This window comes from Myotis lucifugus, unplaced genomic scaffold (assembly GCF_000147115.1).
Source record: "Myotis lucifugus unplaced genomic scaffold, Myoluc2.0 scaffold_1060, whole genome shotgun sequence".
Lineage (NCBI taxonomy): Eukaryota > Metazoa > Chordata > Mammalia > Chiroptera > Vespertilionidae > Myotis > Myotis lucifugus.
Window position 1 is genome coordinate 38,648 of NW_005872108.1, and position 22,772 is coordinate 61,419.

At 54.4% G+C, this 22,772-nt stretch overlaps 1 protein-coding gene across 1 annotated transcript in view; it reads right to left on the reverse strand.

Moving 5' to 3' along the window:
• The window catches only part of LOC102438391 (protein Daple-like), a 33,235-nt gene that overhangs the window by 9,866 nt on the left and 597 nt on the right, over positions 1-22,772 (reverse strand). Inside the window, exons 2-12 of the mRNA XM_023747931.1 lie at positions 22,126-22,266; positions 21,572-21,690; positions 20,808-20,889; positions 20,350-20,511; positions 17,398-17,544; positions 16,086-16,212; positions 13,755-13,775; positions 12,834-13,024; positions 5,831-5,968; positions 3,013-3,390; positions 2,270-2,511 (exon numbers count right to left, since the gene is read on the reverse strand). Of these exons, the coding sequence (XP_023603699.1) occupies positions 2,270-2,511; positions 3,013-3,390; positions 5,831-5,968; positions 12,834-13,024; positions 13,755-13,775; positions 16,086-16,212; positions 17,398-17,544; positions 20,350-20,511; positions 20,808-20,889; positions 21,572-21,690; positions 22,126-22,266 (1,748 nt within the window). The remainder of the gene's footprint in view (positions 1-2,269; positions 2,512-3,012; positions 3,391-5,830; positions 5,969-12,833; positions 13,025-13,754; positions 13,776-16,085; positions 16,213-17,397; positions 17,545-20,349; positions 20,512-20,807; positions 20,890-21,571; positions 21,691-22,125; positions 22,267-22,772) is intronic.

Below are 22,772 nucleotides of genomic sequence, written 5' to 3' on the forward strand. Positions count from 1 at the left end.
CCCCAGGCTGTTCCTCCTCCTGCAGGAAACTTCCCTGTTCAGGGCTGACTCGGGTGGACCCCCTAGGTCCAAGGTGGAGACTGAGTCATCACCTTTCAATCTTCCCCAGGCAGGCAAATGCCTTTCCAGACCTCCTTCCTGAGGTGTCCACACCCAGAGACAGGCTGACAGAGACCACCCAGGTTCCATGGTTTCAGCCCCTGCCCTCAGCACTCCATCCTCACCCGCCCCTCCTCCCCCAACCCCATATCAGCTGTACTTGTAACCTCTGCCTGGAGCCAAGACCTGTGGGTACTCAAACTCAGACACCTGCTCGGTCCGCTGTGAGAAGACAAACGTTCCTTCCTGTGGCCTTTAGCCATGGGTGGAGCCTGCCAGGACGGGACGTGGGACGTGGAAGGTGGGGGTGGGGGCTCTGCTGGGCTTTCAGGGCGGTGATCTTTCTCATCCAGGTTTGAGAAACAGGGCCACGGACCATTAGGGTCCCCACCTCCTGCTTCCCTGTTGTGTCTTGGAAAAGCACAGGGTCAAGCATATCGTAGCCATTAGTAACCACCCTCCTGCAGGGCAGAAACTGGGAGTCTTACTCCCCACTGAATCCCTGGTACTAGGCTTGACACCCAGTGCATGTGCGCCAGGGGAATGAAGGAGTGAGTGTCCCAGTCAAGTGTCAGGTGAAATGAATACAGAGCCCCCAGCCTGTGTTCCAGGCACCTCCACCTACAACTTGCAGCCATGCTGCAGACACACCAAGGGCCTCCTGCTATCTGTCCAACCAGCAAAAACCACTGAATCACACAGGCGGTCCACCAAGCAAGGAGTCACAGGCAGAACAATGAACTCCTCCCTCAGAGCAGTCAAATGCCACCTGCACAAACCTTCCCATGTGAACAGACATAAGAATATATCCACACGGTTATCATAGGGCATTGAGGGTAAGGCCCGCAGCGCCTGGTGCGGGGTGGGCACCACAGGAGGCTCCCATCAGTAGTCAGCTGGGTGCATTCCCACCACGTTAGACAGCACCACGCGCCCAGTGGGTGCTCACTAAGCGTGTCGTGAACACAGGATGGGTGCGGAGGAGGCAGAGAAGGAGATGCCAAGAGGCAGAAGATACTCATTCTGGCGGGAAGGAATGAGAGTCTGATAGGAGCAGACGTCCCGGCACCCCCAAAGGAAGGGAATCTGGGTGGAGAAAGGGGTGGAAGGCTCTGCAGAGAGTTCACATACAGCACTGGGTGAGTGCGTAAATGAACATCATTGCCCCCAAGTTCATGCAGCAGCAGGCGCCCTCCACAGGCTCTGCAGGCTCAGCGCCCTCCCTGGTCCCTGTGATGCCAAATCCCTGCACCTCACCTGCTCCTAGGGAAGCCCCAGCCTTTGCCTGGCATCTGCTGAGACAGAGGCAAGGGAAGACCTCAGCAGGGACAACTCACAAGCACAGAAGGTGGACAGCTCCCTCCTGTGCTGCTCCAAGTGTGGAGAGCCTCTCTTTATCGCATCTCTCCCCCTCCCCGCCCCCACCTTGGAGTTCTCTGTACATCTCACTTCCCCCTGGCTGTGAGTCCCGCTGTACCTCCCGGGGCCATTCTAATCAGGGATCTGCTGGGCAGGAGTTTGGCCGAAGTTGGGTGACTACATGCACACAAAGCCCTGATTTGGCAAAAGCCCAAAGTTAAGATTTATGCATTTAAGGTACATCAATTTTACTTTAAAAAAAAAAAAAGGTGTATGAAGAGTCAGAGGTAAAGGTGACATGAGAATGGCCGAGTATTGGTAATGCTGCTGCAGGTGAGGGGAATACCGGGTTTTCACTATACCATTCTGTACACATCCATATATTCAAAAGTTTCCAAAATTAAAAGTAAAAAAAGAAAATCAGAAGCCCAGACTTGGAGACTTGGACAGGGAAAAGGCCTGGGGAGCTCGGTAAGGCACGCCCCTGAACATCGGCAGCTGTGGTGACTTCCCCTCCTTGTCCTTGGTTTGGAGAGAAAAGGAAGAGGGGGTAGGAATGCCCAGGGGAGCTGGGTCCCCAATGCTGACACCTGGTTTCCCTGAGCTGGGATTTGTGGGCACACCCTTCTCCCCTGGGGGACCCTCCTGCCCCTCAGTCTCCAGCCGCACCAACTCCACATCGCTGAGGGAGATGGTGGATTTACTTCTCTTCACTGTGAAGCAGCGGGACAGAGAAAACATGAGGGAACAGAGTGAAGGGGGGACAGGAGCCCGGGGAGCCGGTCAGTCACCCCCAGCCGCAGGCACCCACCTGTCACTGAGCACCTTGCTCTCCAGCTCCAGGGTCCGTCGCAGCAGTGTCTTCTGGCGGCTGTACTCATCCATGAGGGCCTCGTGTTCCCCAGACAGGTGCTCATGGAGCGCGCCCAGGCACGCGTGTTCCCGCTGCAGGGCCTCGTGGGCTGCCGCCAGTTGCTGGTGCTGGAGCTGCGTGTTCTTCTCTATGAGCGCAGTGAGCGAGGCGCTCTGGGGGCTCAGAGTGGAATTTTCCACCTTCCAGGAGGGAGAAGGGGATGATGCCTCACCAGGTTCAGGCCCAGGGGGACCACAAACTCCGGATCCCTGGATCCCCACGTCCTCCCACACAGGGAAGGGCCAAGAGAAGGTCAAGTTTTGACACAAAAATAGCAGGACCCTCGGGACTGGCAAAACCCAGCCGTGCTGAGGACAGTTCTACCTGCACTCAAGGAACTGCTCTGGGAAGGCCCACGGCAGAAACAGACTGTCACATGGGCCTAAGCTTAGTCCTGGGCACCTGTCTACACATGTGACTTTTCTTGAGCAATTTATGCCCTTTCTCTGGATAACCTCCTTGGGTACCCTCTCTGACCACTTTGAAAAGTACATGGAAATTCAGTAAGGACATAGAGAACCTGAACAGCAATACCAACCCAATTAACCAATATTTTCACAACACCCATCCAACCGCATTCAAACCACCAGAGAGTTGACCAGGGAGGAATGCGTCCTAACGCATTCTGAGGCCAGAATTACCCTGCTGTCCAGCTGCATGTCCCGCTCCAGACCCTCAGGCTGCAGGGTGTCCAGAGACGTCTGCAGCCTCTGGTTCTCCAGCAACAGGTCCTGGCTTTCCCGCTCCAGGGCGTGGACCCTTTCGGGGGCCGTCGTCAGGGCGCTGACCTCCATGGCCAGCTTCTCATTCTCCTCCTGCAGCCGATGCAGCTCCTGCTCCAGCTCCTGCGCCCGGTGCAGCTGCTGCCGCTCCCACTCCAGCTTGCTGACTCTGCTGCTGGTCTCCATCACTGTCTGGTGGAGGACTTTGTTCTCATTCTCGATGTCCTGCAAGCAGGCCTCACTGCTGGCCTGTGAACTCTCCCGTAGCGAAAGCACCACTTGTTCAAGATCCTTGATCTGCAGGAAAACACAATGGAAAGGACACAGGCGTGATTTCATCCAAACTGGGAGCCCAAAGTGTAGGCCTGGAATGTTCATCTCATCATGGACCCAAAGGACGTCCTAACGTTTCCCAAAGGCCTGATGTGGACACAAGGTGAAGGGCATGGAGATCCCCACCCAGACAGTTCAAGTCTAAACACTTTCACAGAAGCCAGATGACTTAGAAACAGAAACCGCATCTTCTCTTAAAACAATGAAAGTGATTTCCTTTGGCTTTTTACCCTGGTCCACAGTGGCCCGAGAGCTGACCGCCTACCCCTGTGGCCGCTCCTCACACCACTCTCCCCTGCAGACATTGCACATGATCTTCCCTCTGCTGTGAATGCTCACCTGCCTCCACCCCCAGCCTCCAGGTTCTCTGGCTCCTTCTCATCCTCCAGGGCTCAGTGTGATTGACTACACTGCAGGGAAGCCCTGCACCACGATTCTAAATGTCCTGCACCTAATAAGACTCTCCCTGGACCCACGTATATTCCCTCAATAGCACAGGTCTGAAGACACCTGACTTGTCACCTATCATTCAACCTGCTAGACTGGAAGCTGTATCAGGGGAGGGTGGATGCATGTCTCTTATGTATACACAGCACCACCCCAAGCCCCCTTTTTTGCTCTATAGAGGCTGAAGAACTCAAGTACTGATACCCAGCCTCCCTTGCAGCTAGGGTTAGTCATGTGTCAGGTGTGGCCAATGAGATGTCCACAGAGGATCCCGGGAGGCCTTCCCTCTGTCTCTTCACCCTCCACATTCTTCCTGCCCACTTCTTGGCGAGGTACAACAGCCACGGCCAAGACTGGCAGAGCAGGAAGAGAGAAGCCTGGTTTCTGGGTGGTGTCCCTGAGCCACTGCCCCAGCACTGGGCTGCCTACCCTAGGGCTTGCTGTATTGTGGGGGTGGATTAATCCTGGAGGTTCTCCAGGGCTCTGAGTATGAAGTTGGACATTTGAAGGGGGATCTTTGTCCTGCGGGCTATCCCATGTGCTGCAGGACATTTAGCAGCATCCTGGCCTCTCCCACCACAGCCATGAGCACCTCCCCTCTCCTCCCCCAAGTCATGACAATCAAAAACAAGATTGCCAGTGTCCCTGGGGGCAATATCTGCCCCCCCCCCCCCCCGCGCGCCCTGCTGTGGCTGGAATTGCTGGTCTGACTGGAGCTGACAAGGAAACTGGTAACCCGGGAATCACTGCTGGATTCCCAGGACATCCTATGATCCTGGACTCTCCCTCTTGCAGGCAGGGGTGCCAGGGGAGGCATGGCGCTGGAGGGCCTACCTCCTGGACTCTCTCAGCCTTCAGGGTCTCTATGTCACAGAGCAGCTGTTCTCTCTCCTCCATCAGCTCCTCACAGAGAGTCTCCAGATCCTGGTTGGTCTGCTTTTCCCTTTCCATCTGGACTCGCAAGTCTTCAATCTGTAGAGCCAAAGACCCAGCCCATGCAAAAGTCCGTTTCAGCGAGTGAACTGTGTTTTAAAGCAAACCTGAAACCTGTGAGCCCCACAGATCACTTTTTGAAGTATAGTAACCTCCATCTTGGGTAAAAACTGCTGTTTAAAACTTTAACCCTGCTACTCTGTAAACGTTTGCTTGCTTAAATAATAGGGAAATAAGACTACTCCCCACTCCAGAGAGGACATAAACTCTGCCCCAGACAGAGTTGTCAGTGCTGGCACCTGGCCAGGCCTTGAGATATGGTCTCATGGCCCTGTCCGAGCAAACAGGACTTTTTCTCAGAAGGTCCTGAAGTCTCATTCTAAATTTGGAAAACAAAGAGCTGAAAAACATATAAATTGAAAAGACTTCCACCATATTGGGCTCCAGAATTTGAGAAGCAAGAGTTCCTCTGGGCCCGCTAGGGCTAGCAAAAATGAATAGGACTCCAAATAAATTTGGCTTATTGATTAAGGCTTCTTCTGATTTACTGCAGAACAGGAAGGGAGAAGCCTGGGACCTGGGTGGCATCCCTGAGCCCCTGACCCAGCACTGGGAGGCCTACCCTGGGGCTTGTTGTACTGTGAGGTAGATCAACCCTGGAGGTTTGCCAGGCTTCTCAGTGATGCTGGACATTTGAAGTGGGATGTTTCTTTGTCCTGCGGGCTGTCCCGTGTGCAGCAGGACATTTTCAGCATCCTGGCCTCTCCCCACCACAGCCAGGAGCACCTCCCCTCTCCTCCCCCAAGTCATGACATTCAAAAACAAGATTGCCAGTGTCCCTGGGGGCAATAACTGTCCCTGGCCCCTCCCCCTTTTCGTGGCTGTAATTGCTGGTCTGACTGCAGCTGATGAGGAAACTGGTAACCCAGGAATCACTGCTGGATTCCCAGGACATCCTATGATCCTGGACTCTCCGTCTTGCAGGTAGGGGCACCAGAGGAGGCATGGGCACTGGAGGGCCTACCTCCTGGGCTCTCTCAGCCTTCAGGGTCTCTATGTCACAGAGCAGCTGTTCTCTCTCCTCCATCAGCTCCTCACTGAGGATCTCCAGATCCTGGTTGGTCTGCTTTTCTCTTTCCATCTGGACTCGCAAGTCTTCAATCTGCAGAGCCAAAGACCCAGCCCATGCAAAAGTCCGTTTCAGGGAGTGAACTGTGTTTTAAAGCAAACCCAAAACCTGTCAGCCCCAGGGAACACTTTATCAGACCTTTTAACAAGGGAAAACCTTCCGTCCCACTTCTTGGGGAAGTACTTCAGCCACTGCCAAGACTGCAGAGCAGGAAGGGAGAAGCCTGGCTCCTGGGTGGCATCCCTGAGCCGCTGCCCAGGTCAGGCCTAGTTGCACAGTGAGCTCCCCACACCCAGACCATCACCTCTCAGCCCATGGTGTGTACTTCCAGCTCATGGTAGAGAAAAAGGCCATGGACACCAATCGGTCAGCTTCCCTCCCAGCTTTCCACTGCTCACTCTCAATGCTTCCATCTTAGGCCGTGTCCACTACTGTCCTGAGGGTCAGGCCACATTCCTGGGGCCAGCAGCCACCACTGGATGTCCTACCGGGACTTCACCCAGTTGGTGACATTCCTATTCATCCAGCTGCTCTGAGGGGTCCTCTGCCATCTCTCTCCCTCCTTTCCCCTCCAAGTAAATGGAACACCATGGCCTGTGCTCGTTCCCCATGTGGCTCCCCCTCCACACCCCACTGCTGCCCAGGCCAGACCAGTTCCGTCCTGCCTGGACGAAGCCCAATCAGCAGCCCGTCACAGAGCTCTTCTGCGGGACCCACCGGTGCCCACTCCCTGAACGTGAGCTGCCTGGACCCGCAGGTCTCACACTCTGTGCCTGACACCTGAACACTGTGATGGATCCAGATTCAGACTCAGGGTTGGCCCTGAGGTGCGACTCCCAGGCGAGGCCCATGGTGCTGTCCCTTCTCACTGACACCAAACTCATGACCACCTGGGAGGTCATGAGGCGGATGGAAACCCATCTCAGCCTAGTGAGCTCTCCCTAGGGGAAGACACCTGAACACCTGAACACTGTGATGGATCCAGATTCAGACTCAGGGTGGGCCCTGAGGTGCGACTCCCAGGCGAGGCCCATGGTGCTGTCCCTTCCCACTGACACCAAACTCATGACCACCTGGGAGGTCATGAGGCGGATGGAAACCCATCTCAGCCTAGTGAGCTCTCCCTAGGGGAAGACACCTGAACACCTGAACACTGTGATGGATCCAGATTCAGACTCAGGGTGGGCCCTGAGGTGCGACTCCCAGGCGAGGCCCATGGTGCTGTCCCTTCCCACTGACACCAAACTCATGACCACCTGGGAGGTCATGAGGAGGATGGAAACCCATCTCAGCCTAGTGAGCTCTCCCTAGGGGAAGGGAGGGCCTTCATGGAAGGACAGGAGTGAGGGCTCCAGTTCCATGGCAAAAAGAAGCAGAGAAGATGGGGGTGTCCAGCGGGGGTGTCCAGCCAGGGGCTGAGAGAGCCCAGGAGGTAGGCCTTCCAGCGCCATGCCTCCCCTGGCGCCCCGGCCTGCAAGAGGGAGAGTCCAGGATCATAGGATGTCCTGGGAATCCAGCAGTGATTCCCAGGATACCAGTTTCCTTGTCAGCTCCAGTCAGACCAACAATTCCAGCCACAGCAGGGCAGGAGGGGGGGGGCAGATATTGCCCCCAGGGACACTGGCAATCTTGTTTTTGATTGTCATGACTTGGGGGAGGAGAGGGGAGGTGCTGCTGGCTGTGGTGGGAGAGGCCAGGATGCTGAAAATGTCCTGCTGCACACGGGACAGCCCGCAGGACAAAGATCCCCCTTCAAATGTCCAACTTCATACTCAGAGCCCTGGAGAACCTCCAGGATTAATCCACCCCCACAATACAGCAAGCCCTAGGGTAGGCAGCCCAGTGCTGGTGCAGTGGCTCAGGGACACCATCCAGAAACCAGGCTTCTCTCTTCCTGCTCTGCCAGTCTTGGCCTTGTTCCCCCCTCACCATCTTACTGTTAATCCTTCTCCCCTGCCGCCCCGTCTGTCCCAGTGAAAGGAATGTTATGTCCAACCTTTGCATATCTGGTGTGGCTGCTTCTGGTCTGAAGATGTGACTGCCCCCTGTACACACGCACCGCTACTCTGGCTGGACACCCCCGCTGGACACCCTCATCTTCTCTGCTTCTTTTTGCGGTGGAACTGGAGCCCTCACTCCTGTCCTTGCATGAAGGCCCTCCCTTCCCCTAGGGAGAGCTCACTAGGCCGAGATGGGTTTCCATCCTCCTCAAAGCACCAGGGTTGGGCCGAGGGCTCCTGTGGGGAGGCTCCAACTCCCCAGAGCACGCGGATGCCAGGGGCCTGCCCATCAGTCCCTGTGCTGCGCTTGTGTTTCCATGATAGGCCCCAAAGTGCTGCCCCTCTTCCTCTCAAAACCAGGACTCCTGCCTGAAGGAATGAACTCTTAGGTGTCAGTGCAAAGTGAGGGTGGGGGACACACCCTCTCTAAGGTCCACAGAAGGGTCGTGAGTTACAGGGAAGGACATGAACTTCGGGAACTAAGGTTTACACAGACGGAAGGGAGCCTACAGCTTGGGAGACACTGGGTGGTGGGAGAGCCAAGCTGGCACCGGGGGGCCTGGGACTCTGGGCCACCTGTCCTGGCTGACCCTTGTCTCTCCTTCTCAGACACCTCCCAGAGGGCCATGTTGTCTGGACGTGTCCAAGGCTGGGCCTGTCCTGGCTCCAGGGAGGTCAATGTCAGGCCATGTCCCCTGTGGTTTTTAGCTGATGGCCCAGATGCACCATCAATCCAACATGAGGGAGGACATGTGATGCAGCCAAGCCCCGAGCAGGCTGAGCAGGACAGGGAGCCCCTCCCTCCCACCAGGGGCTCGGAGCCAAGACAGGCCTCCCAAGGGCTGTGGCAGGACTGCCCGGAGTCCTACAAGGAACTGATGGAGAGGAAGCAGGGGATGGGACCCGAGAGACAGGGCTAAGGAGTCATGTGGGGAGGCGGCAGCTGTGTGTGTGGAGGAGGGACCAGAGTGGACCCCGAGGGCAGGAGAAGTGTCAGGGGTCATCTCTCATCCCTGCCGGGAGCTGGGCCAGAGGCTACAGCACAGGCCTCTGCAGCTCACCGCTGGGGACCCGCCCCATTGGAGGTTCTCATCTTTCTAAAGGTCAAGCCTTTCTATCTCAGCCAAGGTCGGGCTGCCATTTACAGAGACATTCACTGTGCCCAGCCCACATGAATCTAAAACCCAGACTTTCTGGTGGCTTTCCCTGAGCTGCGCTGCACAGAGAGACGCAGCATGAGGAGGGGCTTCCTCCCGGCCCCCAGGGAGAGGACACACTGCTTGGCAGCTGCTCTGCTGCGAGGCACACGGATCCTCAAAGGAGGAGAAGGGTGAGTCACTGAACCTTGAACATCCCACGAGAGGCCTGGAGAAACCACTTCACAGGAGGAGGGGCTGTCCCAAGCCTCACCCAGAGATGAAGTTCCAGCAGAGCCATGACCAGCGGGACCCAGGTCTCTGGTCTGCAGCCCATGTCCCTGCCATTGCCGGGGCAGCCTCAGCAAATGATGCTGGCAGGACCCCTGGGCCGGTCGGGACAGACACCCAGACACCTGAAAGCACCAGTCCTGCCAGGGGGTCAGCAAGCAGGAGTGCCCTTGTGCCTCCCTCATCCGGAATCCTGGCACCCGTCACGGTGTGCTCAGAGCCCACGACGCAGCTGTGTCACCCGTGGTGGCTACATGGACTGAGGCCCTCTGACCCAGAATGACCTGCTCAGGGAGGCCGTCGCTAGCCTCTCAGGGCCCTTCTTGCCATGTGAATGGGGTCCTGGTAACTGTAGGATGAACCTGGCTGGTGAGCCTGTCTGTCCTGCTGATTTCTGTTCTACTGCGCTACTGGGAAGACCTGGTTTGTCCAGAAAGGCAATGCCATCCAGCCATCTCTTCTTACTCATGCCCTCGACCGAAAGGAGAGAATGAGCACTGCGCTCCTGTCACCAGCAGCCATGCCCTGAAACGGCCCATCCACGGTCTCCACACGGGAGCGTGTCTTCCATTGCTGCCTCCCTCCGGGACCCACCAGTGTTTTCTGTTTTATTCTTTGTTTGTTTGTTTTATGTTTTCAATATATTAAAAAGTAACAGTACAAAATGCTGTAGTTATTAAACAGGATCTGAATAAATCCTTTATAAACTAGTTCTAAAATTAAAGGGAAACATCTTGATACATAAAAGCTTTAACAGGATTTAAAATTTTTAAAACTAGAAAGTGTATAAGACTTAACTCATTCAAATGTTCAAACAGAAAGACAACATGCATAATCCCTCTAATAAAATGTGTCCTTGCACACATACCCTGGGGACTTTAAAAATTGTAAACTTTTGAAGTTTGAGTAATAGAGGCAGCACTTAAAGGCTTTGTGAACCTTTTCTCAAACAAGCATACTTTCAGAAAATCATTTTATCTGACTCCGCATTTGCATTTTTGTTCTTCCTGAAAAGGAGAATTTACACTAGCACTGAATTTTTAATTTAAAAAAATTCATTTAGAGATATTTAACTTCCTGAGTGACTTCAGTTATTCAAACATGATTTAATGAGAAAACTCTAATATTTTAGAATGAAATAGGATGTGAACATTCACACTTGATAACCAATTAGGGAAAAACTCAAAGAGCATGTCACAGAACTTACACTTACATTCTTTATGAAGTTAAACAATATGATTTATCCCAAACTTCACCAATAATCTTTCTCAAATGTTAGTAAAATGAATCATTGAAATGACATTTTCTCATTTGTTAACAAAATACTACTGTATTTTAGACTACCAACTTGAGTGTTTTCTATTATATACACAAAATGTGATTCACTAATAAGCAGGTTCTTGCAATACAATAGATAATAGAGCATTAAAATATTTTCTTTATGATACAACCAATACATACAACACGCACCTTCCTCAATTTCTAAAACGATTAGGAATTGTGGAACTTCCTTTTGCATAAAACCCTTTCCTCTGCATGAAGCCCTGAGGTGAAAGGCTATCCATGCTAAAGCTGTCATCACAAGTCTCAGTTCTGTATTAGAGGATAGCTATATGTTTAAAAAATTTTATAAAGAAATGTGGCAACTTATAAAACTGCTCTGTACAGTTTTAACGAAACGTTCCCAGACCAATTCAGCCTAGGATGACCCTATAAAAACACTGTCCTTTGGACACTTGCTCGTTTGGGGATGAAGCCCCTTCCCAGCTCTCCTGCTGCCTCTTCTGTTGTCCTGGTCGTGGCTCCAGCCAGGTGGTTCCTGTCCTCACGGAAGTGACCATCTCCGTGTCCTCTGGGTGCTGCTCACGGCTATCGTGTCTGCTCCTGGGCAGGGAGGAGAGCTGTGCCTGGTTGACGCAGCGATGACGGTGTGTCTTGACGCCATTGGGAGCTTGGAGACTCTTGATAACGACGATTATGTGACTGAACTGATGGGGAAATCCTGACTGATCCAGCCGTGGAGAAGCACATTCACCGCCCTATGGCCTCTGTCTCATCACTGCTTGTTTCTGAACGTTTTCTGGAGGAGAGAGAGATCTCCCAATTGCCTGTGGTGATGGGGCCATGTTATCCAGGCCCTTCCGTGTCTGTGAGGAGATGTAGAGGCCGGGCTTGAATGCCCACATGACGCTGGACTATGACGACTCACATCCTGGGAGGCATCGCTACTTCCTGAGGAAACTGGGTTTTGCTGGGCCTTCCAAAGAGTTGTTTTGCATTAAGTAGATTCGTTGCATAAGTAACAGATAGTCCATGTTGGAGATTCAGAAATGCAAACCGCTTTGCTTTGCCATCCTACCTTCTGGGATTTTCACTGTTATCACTGGCCCCGCCTGGTGGGAAGGGATCCGCTCCAGCCACCGCCACGGCTCAGCACAGCCCTCCCACGTGAGGCCAAGGGGTCTTCCTGATGCTCCCACTGCGCACTCTCCGAAGCCCAAGTCCTCAGCAACCAGGCGTCCCTAAGTAAATGTCATCACGCTCCTCTGACCAGCATCAACCCAGTGCGCAAGCTCGGAGGCGGGTGCTCCATGAAAGCCACGGCTCCCAGGGAGGCTTGTGGAGCAGGCGTCCCCGCGCCCAACACAGGCTGGACTGGCCTGCGGAGCGCGGAGGCCTCCCTGGACTGAGGGACCTGGGACGGACACAGCGGCCGCCTTGGAAGATGGCCCTGAACGACGGGTCCCTGTGCCCCGCGACCAGGAACACGGTGGCCCTTCGCGCTCCCCTCAATGGCCTCAGCCCGCTGGCCTCAGCGCCCGTGACAGTCTCTACAGACAGCGCCCTCCTGCCAGGCCCAAGGCGACCCAGCGGGGGACCCCCTCCTTCCCAGAGGACTGGGCCAGGCATCTGGACCAGAGTCCTTGAGCGACTGGCAGCAGCGACTGGAGCCCTCAGAGAAGGGAAGGGACCCGGATGGGCGGTGCCAAGGCCTTGAGGTGACATTCTCCCCCTGCGGAACCGGAAATGCTGCAGAGCTGGGGGTGCAGGACGCTGCGTGAGGGACCTGCATGAGGGACCTGCAACTGTGTGCCCGCTTCCGCACTTGGACCCCGTCCGGTGCTTTCTAACAGGGCGCTGCTCTCCTTCCATGAGGCACTTACCACGCGCTGGACCCTTTGCCGGCACTAACTCACACCATCCTCACCACACCTACTGGTGGGTGCAATGCAACCCAATTTCACAGATGAAGGCAGCGAGGCACACAGAGGTCCATCGTGTGCAGTCTCACTGCTGCAGGGACTCCTCCTGCTGCCTAGTGATGCCTCTCCAGGAGGCCTCCTGTCCCCCTACCATAACGGTGGCTGCACTGGTCTCTGTCTGTCCCCCAGCTGCGCATGCTCACCGACACCTGGGTGCTCCCCCTGGCCACTTACATGCCTGTATGTTCCGGACACTACCCACAGGTACCTGCTTGCTGAGCTGCTGGTTCTCCTCCTCCAGCTCCTGGCGCTGGAGGCTGCTCTCCTGCAGGGCCAGGAAGGCATCCTGCATCCCCTGGATGGTGCCCTGGAGACTCTGCTTCTCCTGGTCCAGCTTCAGGAAGCAGCTGGAGGCTGAAGAGTAAAGTGGAGTCAGAGTCCATATTCCAGAGGCCTCAGCTTCTGCTCTCTGTCCCCAGCCCTGAGTCGGCCATCACCCTGAGCCCTAGGTTTTGGGGGCCGGGATGGTCATCTGGGTGCCCTCCCTTTTTCCCAGGGTGCTGTTGCTGTCTGCACCTGAGGGTTCCTCGGGCGGTTATGACCCCTCTGCTGGCTCCGCTGGGATTGTTAGGGAAGCAAGCAGAGCTTAAGAAGAAAGCAGGTGATGGTAGAGAGAAGCCAATGCAAAAGTTCAAGATGATGGAACTGCTGGAACCACTTTTTTACAAAATTGTAACCTGACCATCAAGTCAAGGATTGCAGAGACTAACAGATGGCAAAGAGAGTGTGTTCTCCGTGCCAGCCTCAGAGTGGTGGGAGTCCGGGAGGCTCAGCCGAGGGTTTAGAGGGGACAGGATCATTGACCCGCATGTCTGTGGGTGGAAGAGGCTATGGGGCACATATGCCCAGTACTTGCCACCTCTGGGTAAATTCCTTCAGTCAGAGATTTCATTTTGTACTTTCACAATTGCATTGAAAAAGAATGAGACAGGGACACAATGTCATTAAGAGTTCTCATTAGGGCCCTTGAGATAATTGTCGAAAGGCTACTAGAGACCAGCCACTACGATGTCCAATCCAGTGACAAGAGCGAGAGCTGCCAGGAGACAGAAGAAGACCAAATTATCCCAAGAAATAGCACATGCTGCCATAGTGGAGGCAAGGAAAGGTTCTCAAGCGATCCAGCCACACAAAGAGATTAAATCAGAATCTGAAACAATGGAAATAATGGAGATAGCAACTACTCAAGAATCTGTGCCACTCAATTCTGAGATAATGGAGCAGACAGTTAGCCAAGTACAGGGCATGCTGTCAGTTGCCCAGACTCAATCTGCAGAATCAGCCTGCAGCATTAGAACCGCGCTTCTCCAGCTGATCGACGTGTTAAAGAAACCTCCTGAAACATCTGCTCCCCAACTTCAGGTCATTATAGAAATGATAGACCATGTTTTGAGAGACCTAAAGGACATTTGGGAAGAAATAGCTGACATTAAGAGGCACATAAGTCGACTCAGCCTGTCATCATACGTCTCGACATGTGCACCACAAGGCCACGTTGACTTAACACCCTGCTTAGATCCACAGCCGATTGCATCTGCTCTAGAGTCCTCTACGGGTCAGCTCGCACCACCCTCTCAGCCAAGCGAGATCCAGTCCTCCCTTGACGAGTTCTTCCGTTCATTCTCATAAGCAAAAATTAAGAAAGAAAAAGAAAAAGAATGAGAAAGTATAGCCAAATTGCATGAAAAATTCTAGGCGAGATGAAAACATAAGGTAAAGCCAGAAAAAGGCAGATTTCCTCTGTTGCTTTTAAACAGCTTGAATGCAGAACAGAAAAGGGAGCCCAACCTGAGAAGTATGGGAGTTCGCGGCCCTTCGCTGCCACCAGGAGGTACATGACGTTGGATAAGTCCCATGGCTTGTTCAGGAGGAAACCATGAATGTCTGAGGGGTCAGGGTTGTTCCCTCACCTGTCCCTCCAGGCCACACACTCAACCCTGGGAGCCTTATCGCACTGTACTGCTAGTAGGGCTGCTCACGAGCACCCCAAGAAGCAAAATAAGATAAGACAAGGATAAGACAAGGTATCTTTGGATAAGACAAGGACGATAAGAACAGCTATCCTTTGTTGGCGCCCCGTGGGCTAGGCACAGCCTAACGCTTCACTGTCTCCTCTCACAAGATACCCATAGCAATCCTGTGAGGCAGCTTCATTACCCCCATTTTGCAGATAAGAAAACTGAGGTGCAGAAGAGGTCACTTGGCTAACAAGTAGAGGAGCCAGTACTTTAAACCAGGCCTTTCTGTTTCAAGAAGCCACCACCCCAACCACACAAAAGTACATTCACACTTTGTTCGTGAGCCTCCAGCTAAGCAGTAGGAGTTGGGAACATCAAGAAGTCAGTCAGTCACTGACCTGAAAGGGCTCATGAGCTACACTGAGCATCTGAATCAGGGAGGCTTTCCAGCCCCATCAGCCACCTTGGCTTCTAACAAGTACATTTGGTCTGAGCCAGTCCCTGCCAGCCAGCACTACTTCTGTGTCCCACCAGGGGGCAGTGGTGTTCCCCAGGAACCTGAACTCCCAGAGCCTGGATTCCCAGGAGTGAGGAGACACCAAACCACAGAAAAAAACTAACTTCTCACACAGACTCATAATTCAATGAACTGATTTTAGGTTTGGAGTAGATAGGACGCCTTGGAGAGAGGACTACCCAGCTGCTTTCAACAGCCTTTCCATGACGCTTAGGAATGTTGCTCAGAATTGAAAAACCAGCCAAAGACCTTCCTGGCTCTGCAGAGCTCTAAGCAAAGCCTGACCTGCACTCACAGGTGCACGCGCGCTCTTGTTGGACACAGGAACTGGCTTGTTGTTTGCTGGGTGCTGAGGCTTCTGTTGCATGGCCGCCCCACCCACCTTCCCTGGCCAACCCCACACCTCCTCTGAGGGCTGGGAGGGGACACACAACAGAGGGAGAGGTAGAGGCCTGGGTCACCTGTACAGCAGCCACTGAGCAGCCCCTGCCCAGGAAGATGGAGAGCAGACTACACCCATCTGCCAGATTATGAAATCAACGGAGGAAACCATGCCCCGGGTACAACTATGATGGAGGTGAGTGACCACTGGGGACATCTCCTGCATCCAGAGCTTCCAGTGCTCCACGGAGAGATCTAAGACACCCTCTGGGTGTCAGCGTGCTGTCATTTGGAAGCTTCTGTGTCTAGCTGAATGGGAACTGAGAAATCTGGCAGCACTTCCTTTACATTTCATGTCCTGACTTCAAGGCTGCCAGGCCCTTCATGTTCTTGGAGAGAATTGCAATGAAACAGTTCCAAATGGCCCTTGAATAAAACCCTATTTATTTGGGCTGACACACGAGTTTCAGAGCCAAGGGCTCAGCTCCCTGGCTTAGGGAGAAGCCGAACAGTCAGCTGCTCCTGGAGAAGGCCCTTGGTTATCTATTAAAGTGTAATAGTCTTCAATCAGGTTGGCTCCACGGCACCAGCGGCTGCTGCCTACCCTCTGACAGCTGGTCCAGCTCCCAGCGCAGTTGGGCGGACTCCTCCACACTCTGCTCCTGTGCAGCCTTGAGGGCCAAGTTCTCTTCCTGCAGCTCCTCAAGGTGTTTCTGGTCTGTGTCCTGGGCCTGAATGTGCAGAAAAGGGGATGGGGTGAGGATTCGGACTGGAGCACGCTCTGGACAGGTCCTGGCCCCTGTGCATCTGCCCTCATTCCCCCAGGATGAAGGGCCTCCATGCCCCTGCTCACTTCCAAAAACACAGCTGCACAGAAATGACTCCAACACCTTGCCCAGCTGTGAGAGTTACAACCACTGAAAGGTATGTTGACCGAGTGACCTAGGCCCTAAGTCAGGGGTGGGCAACCTTTTTGTGAGTGCGTGCCAAAATCAGCAAAATATCTGACTCAAAATTCTTCTGCGTGCCAGCCCTAATTTTTTGAGAACATGTGATGCCTACTTGATATTTCTTAAGGTGCACATATGTGTAGAACCTTGAAGAAATAATAAAATTCATTTGAGCAACAAAAACACAGTATATGATGATGAAAAATACATTTATTTTTTAATGTATACATGTACACTGATAGTCTGACAGAAAACTTTATGACTCGTTTGATATTATCAGTGGGACTTTTGCTGCTGCATCACTGATGACAGAGATTTTACATCAGATTTATTATTTCGTGACCTTCAGAGATATGCACGAGCTACTACTTTCATCTGTCAGGCTACTCCTATTATGAGACTTAACAAAATTCATCACTGAGAACAAAGATTCACAATTGTAAATGGAAGATCATATGAGAGGGTTTCAAGTGCCAGCAAAAGTTACTGGCGTGCCATGTTTCACACGAATGCCAGGGGTTGCCCACCCCTGCCCTAGGTCCTAGGGGATGAAGTTCTCTGAGTGGTGTCTGAACAAAGTGACGTACAGCACAGGGCTTTAGAGCAAATGCTATAATGACGGCAGCTCTGTGGCCCCTTAGCAGGCCTAACGCCTTGGAAAGGCCATAGGGACTCACACATCACAGCTCAACCCACATCATAAACGCCAGAGGAGACCCTTTTTGCAAAGAGGCCCACATCCATCCAACCTCACAGGAAAGCAACACAACATCAGGCCCTCTCTGTGTTTGGAGCCTTCAGTGGTGCCCACTCAAGCCACTGAAGTTAGCAAGCGACTCTCTGCCATCAGCGGGTCATTGTGCCGGCGGCAGCAACAACCTAGTAGCTGAACATCAGAGAAGAGCACAACATGAACCTAAAACCGCCCCCATCTGTGTTACACGTGGCGATGACAGCCTGTCCTACCAAATGTAGGCGGCGCAGCTTTGATTTCAGCTGCGCGTTCTCCTCCTCAAGCTCGTATAGCTTATCGACCCGGGACCAAGCGACAGTCAGCTGCTCCTGGAGAAGGCCCTTCGTGTCCATTAGGGTAAAATTATCTTCAATCAGCTCCTGGTCAGCAAGAACATACATGAGAGCAATGAGGTTAAGGCCCCTGGTCATGACGACAGCTCTTCCAGGCATCTGGACCCAAACCAACAACCTAGGGGTGACTCTGCTGCCGCGGGAAGTTCTGTCTCCACTTTTGAGCCCCTGCCCTTCTCCATTAGGCCAGGCAGATGGAAAAATCCCCGAAGAAAGACGCTATTTAACTTTGGGAAGGGAACACTGTGAGAGTGTCTGACACGTACAACCTCGGGTGGTTGGACGAGTGCACCTGCTGACAGATATAGGGCTTGGCTGAGCCCCTTTCCTTCACAAAGAAGGGGTGGGGCTGAGAGTCCTGGGTTTGAGGGCTGAGGCTAGGCCTCTCAGTCACTCCACTGATCTTGGTTCTGGAACAAAATTCAGATAAGCTTTTGGTCAATATGCACTTCCTATTTGAACATTTCACACACCTACTCTCAGCAGTTTCCTGGAAATGAGGGGTCTGTAAGACACAACAAACAAGTACTATGGGCCTCTGTGTGTCAGGCACATGCTGGGAGTGGGACGCAATGGCTGGGCCCTCAAAGGCCACCTAATGGGAAGAGTCCATGGTACTTACTCCTATCCCAGTGCCCAGCACACAGGGGAACCGTTCAGTTCATTCCGCTCAGCCCTGGTCCTGCCCTCCAGAGTCCTCCCAGCGCCACTCATGTCTTAGGCGGCTGAGTCTCCCCTGAATGCCCTCACAGTTTGCGAGCACTGATACTCGCGGATGTGTCTGTTTCTCTCAGGGAGCAGTTTTCCAAGGCTTGCCTCGCTCATGAGAGCAGGCCGGTAGCTCCTGCTTATCCATCACCTGTTCATTTCCCCGCATGGGCCAGAACCCCAGATTCTCGGTGGAGGGGAAACCGTACACCTACCTCCAGTAGACACGGTTCTGGTCAAAGCCTGGCAGCGGGAAGGGTTTGGTCACTGACTCTGGCTTCACCTGGCCGCCCCCTCTCTGCCTAACCCTGACCCTGCACTAGGTGCTCTCTGTCTCTGCCACATTCACTCTGCACAACAGCCTCCAGAGGGAGGCAGGGACAGTCCCTTCCTACACACGAAGAGGCTGAGTTGGGTCAATTAAGGAATGAGCCCCAAGTCACAAAGCCAACCAGTGGTGAAGTTGGGCTTGAATTCAGGCTGGAGAGCTCCAGACTTGTCGCTTCACTGCCTTCAGCAGCCTGCACCCCATCCTTAAGGAGCCCGGACTAGTATCAGCGATGTGAGCCAGAGTACATGGAGGGGCTTCACGCAGGAAGAAGGTCCAACTCTCCCTCTTTGGCCACTGCCCCCAGCATTCGGATCTAGTGTTCCAGCCGGTTTACCCACCAGTACTCACCAGTATCACCATAATCCCAGGCCCTGAGTTCCATAGCACAGCCTGCCCCATTCACCCTTACAACCAACTCCTACCCAGCCTTCAAAACCCAGCCGGAATTGGGGTGAGCACTGTCCTCGCTGATCCCTGGGCCCCGGCACACGGGCCTCGGAGAACAGTGTGACTCATTCTCTATGTGGCCTGGCCTCCACGGACCACTCTGTTTCTCTTGTAATTCATTTACTAATGCAAAGTGTAAGGCATTGCTAGTTTCAGAGAAAAATTATTAATCAATATGAGAAATGTTGCTGCTGTTATCCAGAGGCACACACCTTGAGAACACGAAAAAGGGGTTCCCATGGGAAGCCCTGCAAAAGCCCAGAAGCTCCCCAGTGCCAGGAGCGAGTCTTGCTTTGTGTTAGATCCCCTGCTCCTGGCGCAGGGCTTGGTGCCACACAGGCCTTCAGTCACTGCGTCGGCGTGACTGAGCGAGGCTGCTTGGACAGGCACAGAAAAGACACGGAGACAGGGGCTGAGCCCTGAAACCCACCCCATCCACGGGGCAGAGTTCGGCTGAGATGTGGGGGCTGCCTTAGGTCCCCAGTGTGCAGGAGGCTGCGGAGGGCACAGCCTGGGGAAGCTTGCACATGACCTTCCGCAACCCTCCTACCTGTGAGGGAGGGTGCCTGTGCCCCACACCTGTCTGTGCTGCAGATTGATGCCTTTCATCAGCAGCTGGGCCAGGGGGCCATTTCCAGGACAAAGCCAAGAGCTGGCCCCCACCCCACCCCTCCTGGGCCGGGCTGCTTGGGCACAGCACCCAGGGTGCCTTGTCCCCAGGGAGCAGAGCAGTGATCCACCAACATTCCTGCGGGAACAGCCACTCCCTGAGTAGGTGGGAGGAGCAAACATGCCTGGAAGAGAGGGTCCTGAACTCACTGCTCACGTGAGGCAGTTGGGTGCATGGTCAGAGCGTCAGTAACCCTGCCTGGGCCTTGGTCTCCATCCCCCCTCAGCCCTGACACCCTCCTCTGAACAGACCCATAACCTCGGGATCCGAGTAGGCTACACCATGGAGAGCTTCATATGGGACTTGCCCAAATACCAGGTGTTTTACCTCTTTCATTGTATAAACCTCACGAACTAGTACAGTTATCTCTGTTTTATAGATGAGGAAGCAGTCCTGGTAAGATTTAGCCATAGAAATTACAAGGAGTCTTAAAGAAAAAGATTAGTGAATAGAAGGTCATCATTGTGGCATGAAGGAGGAGGAGGAAAAGTCCTAGAAGAATCAGGGCCTTTCAACCACATTCCCAATCCTATTCCTTCCACTACCAGAGGGAGCCCAGGGGTCGCGCAGTCAGTCTGCAATGCAGGGAGAGGGCCAGCTGGGGAGACATCGCAGCCCCTTCTCCGCTCTTCCAGGACCCAAGTGCCCACCGGCCACCTACCCTGGTCAGCCTCACCTTCATGCGGGATGCATAGAACTCTACTATGTCCTTCTGCTTCTGCCTGAGGCCCATAGCCTCCATCTCCAGCCTCTCCACGCGGCTCGCCTTCTCCCTCAGGGAGTCCAGCTCAGGGACCGGGGCACAGGAAGCCTGGGCTCTGGCTGCCAGCTCCATATTCTGGGTGGTGGGCAAAGGCAGGGGACCTGGCTCAGGGAAAGGCCCAAGTCCCTGCAGCCCCAGGAGAAGCCAGGAGCGGCCAAGCTGGTCCATGTGCAGGCCCCTGTATGTGGGCCCCACATGCTGTCACTGAAGCACATCATCCCCCAGCAGCTCCCAGGACAGCTGGCTCTCGGGCACCGCCACTTTGAGCGGGAAGGAGAGGTGTCCCAGGTCACATTCCTGGACCTGGGGCCCCGGTGACTGGGGCGTCCTAGCCCCCCACCCGCGGCCCACACGATAGGCCTCCTGCTCACATTGTGCCGGGCCGCCTGCAGCTCCAGCACCAGTTGGTACAACTGATTCCTGGTGTCTGCCAGTTGCTTTGTCTTCTCCTCCCTGGGGGCAATGAGAACACGTGGTGAGGGTTCCTCAGAAGCACATGGAAAGCCCACCACCTGGGAGACCAAAGTGGGGAAGGAGGGGGTCCTGGCTTCTAGGCGTGGAGCTGCAAAAATGCTCTGGAGTCCAAGGTGAGCTTTAAGTTGTCACTGCTGCTCTCAGACTTCAGCACAGACCTGAGCTTTCCTCTGAGGGTGCAGACAGGGAAGGAGCCCACAGAGCCACTGCTCCCTCCACAGCCAGGCAGGCATGGAGACCCCCTGGCAGGGAGGTGAAGGCTGGCAGCTTCCCAGACACCGGGCATGGTGCCATAACCAGCTGCACGAAAGGGGCAGCAGGCCCACCAGACGGGACGGGAGAGACACATCCTCCCTCCAGCCAAGAGCACCCACACTGGGCCCGAGGCTGAGCGGCAGGCTGCTGCTCTGAGTCTGCCATGTCTGGACTAGCAGGAGCCCTAAAGGCCCAGCAGAACCCTGCTGTGCAGGTCCGGGGAGGGAAGAGTGTGGGCTAGCCCAGGGCCCAACAGGGACCCAGCTCAAAGCAGAGCCCCGTCACTCCAGGGCACTGTGAGAGCTGCCCCGTTTGCTGCACTGCATGGCAGTGAACCACATGTGCGAGCAATGGGTGATGACACACGGCACAAGAGCAGAAAGACAGGGGTCACTGGGGAACTCACAGCTCCTGCCTGACGCCACGCAGGGTGGCCTTGGTGTCCGCCAGCTCCATGGCCAGGTGCTGCGTGTCCTCGCTGGGGCGGCTGCTGGTGTTCCACTCCTGGGTCATGGTCACGAACAGCTACAGCAGGGCAGACAGAGGGGTCTCACCGGCGTGCTCCTGTGCCTGGCACAGTGCCCGCACTAGAAAGTGGTGAAGAATGACCAAAAGATGGAAGAAAGTAAAAGAGAAGATGGCAGCCGAGACTGCAAAGCCAGGAGGGAGGCAGGAGAAAGTGGGGGAGTTTTTAAGAAGCCAGGATATATTTAGTGAAACAGAAGGGCCGAGTGAATGGAGCAGGCCCCCCAAGCTCAACCTCTGTCCTCACACAGGTGTCTCAGGGGACTGTGCCCTGCAGGGAAAGTGCCCACGTCCTGCCCCCATGGAAATGGGCCAGGAGGACAGACAATGTGCAGCTTGAGAGGAAGTCAGGATGAGGAGCGTGGCCATAACTAGGCCCCAGACCAAGGCTCCTCCCCACCGTCCCCCAGGCTGTTGGGCCACCCACAAACACACCTTCCTGCAATGGTCTTGCTCTATTAAGACCCTCCTGAGGCGACAGGTCATGCTGCTAGAGAGGTACTCCACCTCCTCCAGGGCCATGTCTGGGACCTCCAACCACTGCAGGTCCAACAGGCTCTCCTGGTGGCGGGTCACCTGAGGGCACACAAGGGTAAGGTGCTGCGGAGGCCGGGCAGGGAGCAGCGGAGGGTCCCTGAGAGCACCCGCCTCCCAAGGCCACGCCCCCTGGGACCTACGCCCACTCTCCCACAGCTGACCCACCTCACTGACATTATTAACCCTCGGCCCCACCAAGTTCCTGTGGGGGGCGGGCAGGCTCCTCAGCAAGTGCAGCCACACTCTGCAGCAGAGCACTTTCCTCACACACCACTGCTGCTGTCACACTAGCTCAAGGAGGACACTGACTTCCCACCAGACAGCACTCCGCCCAGTATGGGAGCTCCCTCAACTGTCCCAGGGATTCCAGTCGCGTCCATCCATGTGTCACACAAAGAGGGTAAGCCTTGGGAGGGGAGGGTCAGGAGGGATAGCATCTTATTCTTCAAATAAAATCTAACGTGAAGATGGCAAAATATTAGAGCGCTTATGTCAGAAGGTTGGGTCCATGACAATCTTATTTTTTGAGGAAACATTTCATAACC